At 40.6% G+C, this 6,000-nt stretch overlaps 1 protein-coding gene across 1 annotated transcript in view; it reads right to left on the bottom strand.

Moving 5' to 3' along the window:
- The window catches only part of LOC117345181 (basement membrane-specific heparan sulfate proteoglycan core protein-like), a 168,047-nt gene extending 166,919 nt beyond the window's left edge, over positions 1-1,128 (bottom strand). Inside the window, 1 exon segment of the mRNA XM_033908186.1 lies at positions 774-1,128. Within this exon segment, the coding sequence (XP_033764077.1) occupies positions 774-866 (93 nt within the window). The 5' untranslated portion in view covers positions 867-1,128.
- Between the last annotated feature and the right edge of the window lie 4,872 nt (positions 1,129-6,000).

Here is a 6,000-nt window from a genome sequence, read left to right on the forward strand (position 1 = left end):
AAATTAACTTATTAATATACAGTAGATAAGGTTGTAATGGATACCATTATAGGCCACAGTGTCAGAAACATTTCTCAGTATAATAAAGATTATTTATGGCAGTCATATAAAACTCTGCTAACATATCACAAAGGATGGTCATTTTTAAAGCTCAGGTCAATTTTACAAGCCATTTTTATGTGCTGCAATAAAAGTTAATATGACATTGTGAACATCTTACAGTTACCTATCTATACTTTCCTTGATTAAGTTTATCAATTAAAAGTCAAAGTTTAATCGAAATAGGTGTCAAATTTGAAATCACCTAAATTAAACACAAAATGTTTCGATATAATTTTTATTTATATTCAGTTTTATATACAAATGTGTCACACGTGTAAACAACTTAAATAAAGTCCTATTCGCGTATGTGAACTATTTGGAATTTCGTTTGATTTTTAGGCAAAAAATGTCAATATTTATTTGAAACAGACTATAGGGGCAATAAATATCGCCGTGTATGTTTCAGCAGACGAAATCTGCTTGTGTACACGAGGACGACAGTGAACGGGCACACTTCTATAGCTGAAGTCAGCCCCCGTGTTTGACATTCCGTTTATACATATTTACTGATTACCTTCTTCTGTTACGAGATCCAACTTAAACACCAGCGCTGGTATAGACCAACTTTTCGCGAACGCAGCAACTTTGTAACCCCTGCTCAGCAAAATATTACTTATAGGTACATTGTATACATGTTAAATATATATTATTATAACAATCATAATACTTACCGTTTCTGCTAAAACTATCCCATTCCAAAGAATCAGAATTATTAAAATCGTCCATATACACTTTTGACGGGAGGATGGTTTCTGCGGTACCATTTTCCTGGATAATAAGCCAAGATGACACAGAATCCAGGGTACCTCTTTCGGTACCTTGGAAGACAGGTGCTTCTTCTTAAATTACACTTTTTCCACAATCATGGGATTTGTGTTAAAATAACTCCAAAATATATTAAACTACAACAATAAACAATTTCCCCCTCCCGAGAGAAACTAGTTGCTGTCTATCCAAAGAAATACAGCGAAGTTTCTCCCCTCCGGACGTGTAGTCTGCAAGCGAAGTGACTTTCGTTCGAGCCGAGTGACTCGGTACCCAGTATAGACGGTGTTTCGTTAGCATATCGCCCGCCCCCCGTTCGCCTGTTCTGTGTCAATCACTGCGGCTAAAAATAGCTAGGTCGTTTGATAGTTTTACCTCTAAACCTCAGCTACTTACTATGATAAAATATTCTTAGTCAGAAAATTCTTTTTAAGCACCTATATTTTTACACAGCTTAACAGTATACAGCACTTGAATATATACAATGGGCAGTGTGTTTATTAGCTAGAACAGCCCGGGAATTTCCCACATTTCGGAGGGGTGACGAATATGAGTATTTTGAAGAGTATAATATTTTCGAGAAACAATGTCATTTATCGTTCGAATATAAATTCCATTACCAGAACTCTTTATCTATCAATCCGACACGGTGATTTTTTTTGTCCGTACAGGTAAACCGGATTAGGTACCACGGCGGATCAGCTGATCGTTTGCGGTTTATTAAAGGGCTTACCTGGTATTAACTAAGCGCTTATAATTATCCTCGCCGTATCGTTAACTTAGAAACTAATCGTAGACGAGATGTACCGCGTTCAACTTAACTGATGGAAGTACACATTCTGCCTAGTCTCAAATTTGTTTTCCTGTTTCTTAGCAGCCAAACACAGGTCTCTGCCGATCAGGTGTACCCATAGCCCGAGTTTCCTTGATGAAACGTTTTTGTAACATTTCCGCACGACCCAGTGAAATATCATATACTGGCTAATAACTTTAAATCACAAGGGCTTATCATTTTATTTATCTTATTGAGTGCCAAACTTGATAAGATTAGACTTTTTGACATATTACCGAAGACTGTTGGAATCGATAACAGCTATGATGATGAGTTGCGTAAAAAAATGACCCCGATTTTGACCATCTACAAATTGATATTTAATGGTCGGAATGAACAATCAGTTCAGTTTAAATCGTTACGTCTTACAGAGACTCTCTGCTCTTTAAATACGAATATAAGCAGCTTCCAAGAGCGTCAAAATTAATCATATCTCGTGAAATATCATATCTTAAATCGGTTTCTGGTTATTCTCGACATTGCGTTTTTTAGCGAAATATTGGCTAAACTAATTTAGCGATACATGTGTCACACAAGCGTACACATATGTCGTTGAAAACAAAACTATTTTGTCAATAAAACGAGTTTATAAAAAATGATAACCGAGAAGTGAGCGTAAAAATGAAATGAAAATTTTACCGTCTGTATAAAATTTTTCTTCTGATCCCGTATTTTTATGTGAATGCGGAGGTCCTACAAAATGTATACATCAATTTCGTAGGTCTTTGGACCAAACAGTATTTTGTAAAGAAAACTTGTAGGACAAATGTCAGGTTTACAATAGCTGGCGAAATTTATGTCGGTATTATCAGAGAAACGTATTACCTTACAGTTTTACATACAGGGCTCTGACCTGACGTCTCAGAATATTGATAAACATTATGAAAGTTACAAGATTTGTCAACTCTCGCCGAGAAACTTTATAACTAGCAAGTTGATAAACAATTCCAGGTTTATGGAATTTTTTTATTCTGCCTCAAAATCTGGGGTAAAATTCTAGCGTTTCAAATAAGGACTGGTCACAGAAATAATATCTATAGATAAAAAAAACTGGTAGGTACGAAATATTGTGAAGGGCAGTGACATTTTGTTAGGGCGCTAAGGTTAATCAGTGCATCAGTATGACCACATTAAATTCATATTTATTCATGCTTCTATCACGCTGAGAGGTATTTTGTTTCGTAAACTCCTATTTCACACGTCAAACAGTGCGATCGCTATCGTCTATTGAACTGGTAAACTGAAATGCTATGACGCGCCGACAACACTGCTTTTCATCAATCGCATAAAATGGTACACGCCGTGTGTATAGAACTACACACACGTATCTAATTAACAACAAAAAATGGGAGGGGGGGGGGGGGGGGGGGGGGGGGATGTAGCCCGAAAGTTGCCTAAAAATACAGCGGAGTTCGATAGAAAATCAACGAGTGCAGTAATTATTTTTATGAAATTATTTACTTTGAAAAATAAATAAATAAATAAATATATAAAAACAGAAGATCAAATTTGAGGATATTGGTAATACCAATACTTATGTAACTTTTGGTGTTGTTCATAATTACACAATTGTCCAGTCTTGTTTTCTATCATAATTACTCGATATTTTTTCGATGATGTAGCATTTTTAAAGTTCTCGGCCTTCCAGTTCAGAAAGCAAATGGGGATAGCTTTGTTGTAATTTGTGTTAAAGTAAGTGTTCACCTAGACAAAAACACTTTGGCACATCGTAAATACCAATACATGTTAAATGAGCACTCAAAGACAGCCTCATGTTCAGCCAAAACATACAGCTAATGACCACTATCTGACCACTGGTCAGTTATGCTGATTGATGGTCGATGATAACACTGCTGGTGGTCAATTATGTTCTCCTCCAGACTCTGATGGTGGGAGATTCAGTGTCTGTTCGTTGCCAAGTGTGAGGTATGCCGACCGGCTACTACAAGGGGTGTTTGTTCTTCTGTCATTTCTTCACGTCCAAACGTTTCTTCTATCCATTTCATTCTTTTTGGATGTCAGACTTTTCGTCACTACTTAGTATTCTATCAATTTCATTCGTTGTGGACGCTGAGCTGTCTTTCTACAAAACATTGCCTAAACGACGAGTCTCCTACATACACGTGTACATTTCAACGTGTGACGTCGTGTGTATATTTCATCATGTGATGTTGTGTGTACATTTCATCGTGTGATGTTGTGTGTACATTTCATCGTGTGATGTTGTGTGTACATTTCACCGTGTGATGTTGTGTGTACATTTCATCATGTGACATCGTGTGTACATTTCACCATGTGACGTCGTGTGTACATTTCCCCGCGTGACGTCGTGTGTACATTTCACCGTGTGATGTCGTGTGTACATTTACCGTGTGACGTCGTGTGTACATTTCCCCGTGTGACGTCGTGTGTACATTTCACCGTGTGACGTCACGTTTACATTTCACCGTGTGTACATTTCACCGGGTGACGTCGTGTGTACATTTCCCCCGCGTGACGTCGTGTGTACATTTCCCCGTGTGACGTCGTGTGTACATTTCACCGTGTGACGTCACGTTTACATTTCACCGTGTGTACATTTCACCGTGTGATGTCGTGTGTACATTTCCCCGTGTGATGCCGTGTATAATCTCACAGTGTGACGTCGTGTGTACATTTCCCCGTATGATGTCGTGTGTACATTCACCGTGTGATCTCGTGAGATATTTCACAGTGTGACGTTGTGTGTACATTTCCCCGTGTGATGTCGTGTGTACATTTCATCATGTGACGTCGCGTGTACATTTCACCTTGTGACGTCGTGTTTACATTTCACCGTGTGACGTCGTGTGTACATTTCGCCGTGTGACGTCGTGTATACATTTCACCGTGTGTACATTTCACCGTGTGATGTCGTGTGTACATTTACCGTGTGACGTCGTGTGTACATTTCCCCGTGTGACGTCGTGTGTACATTTCCCCGCGTGACGTCGTGTGTACATTTCACCGGGTGACGTCGTGTGTACATTTCACCGTGTGATGTCGTGTGTACATTTCCCCGTGTGATGCCGTGTATAATCTCACAGTGTGACGTCGTGTGTACATTTCACCGTGTGATGTCGTGTGTACATTTCCCCGTGTGATGTCGTGTGTACATTTCACCGTGTGATGTCGTGAGATGTTTCACAGTGTGACGTTGTGTGTACATTTCCCCGTGTGATGTCGTGTGTACATTTCATCATGTGACGTCGCGTGTACATTTCACCGTGTGACGTCGTGTTTACATTTCACCGTGTGACGTCGTGTGTACATTTCGCCGTGTGACGTCGTGTGTACATTTCACCGTGTGACGTCGTGTGTACATTTCACAGCCTGGCGTCGTGTGTACATTTCACCATGTGACGTCGTGTGTACATTAACCGTGTGACGTCGTGTGTACATTTCCCCATGTGACGTCGTGTGTACATTTCCCCGTGTGATGCCGTGTATAATCTCACAGTGTGACGTCGTGTTTACATTTCGCCGTGTGATGTCGTGTGTACATTTCCCCGTGTGATGTCGTGTGTACATTTCACCGTGTGATGTTGTGTGTACATTTCCCCGTGTAATGTCGTGTGTACATTTCACCGTGTGATGTCGTGAGATATTTCACAGTGTGACGTCGTGTTTACATTTCACCGTGTGTACATTTCACCGGGTGACGTCGTGTGTACATTTCCCCCGCGTGACGTCGTGTGTACATTTCCCCGTGTGTACATTTCACCATGTGACGTCACGTTTACATTTCACCGTGTGTACATTTCACCGTGTGATGTCGTGTGTACATTTCCCCGTGTGATGCCGTGTATAATCTCACAGTGTGACGTCGTGTGTACATTTCCCCGTATGATGTCGTGTGTACATTCACCGTGTGATGTCGTGAGATATTTCACAGTGTGACGTTGTGTGTACATTTCCCCGTGTGATGTCGTGTGTACATTTCATCATGTGACGTCGCGTGTACATTTCACCTTGTGACGTCGTGTTTACATTTCACCGTGTGACGTCGTGTGTACATTTCGCCGTGTGACGTCGTGTATACATTTCACCGTGTGTACATTTCACCGTGTGATGTCGTGTGTACATTTACCGTGTGACGTCGTGTGTACATTTCCCCGTGTGACGTCGTGTGTACATTTCCCCGCGTGACGTCGTGTGTACATTTCACCGGGTGACGTCGTGTGTACATTTCACCGTGTGATGTCGTGTGTACATTTCCCCGTGTGATGCCGTGTATAATATCACAGTGTGACGTCGTGTGTACATTTCACCGTGTGATGTCG

This window comes from Pecten maximus, chromosome 16 (genome assembly GCF_902652985.1).
Source record: "Pecten maximus chromosome 16, xPecMax1.1, whole genome shotgun sequence".
Classification (NCBI taxonomy): Eukaryota; Metazoa; Mollusca; class Bivalvia; order Pectinida; family Pectinidae; genus Pecten; species Pecten maximus.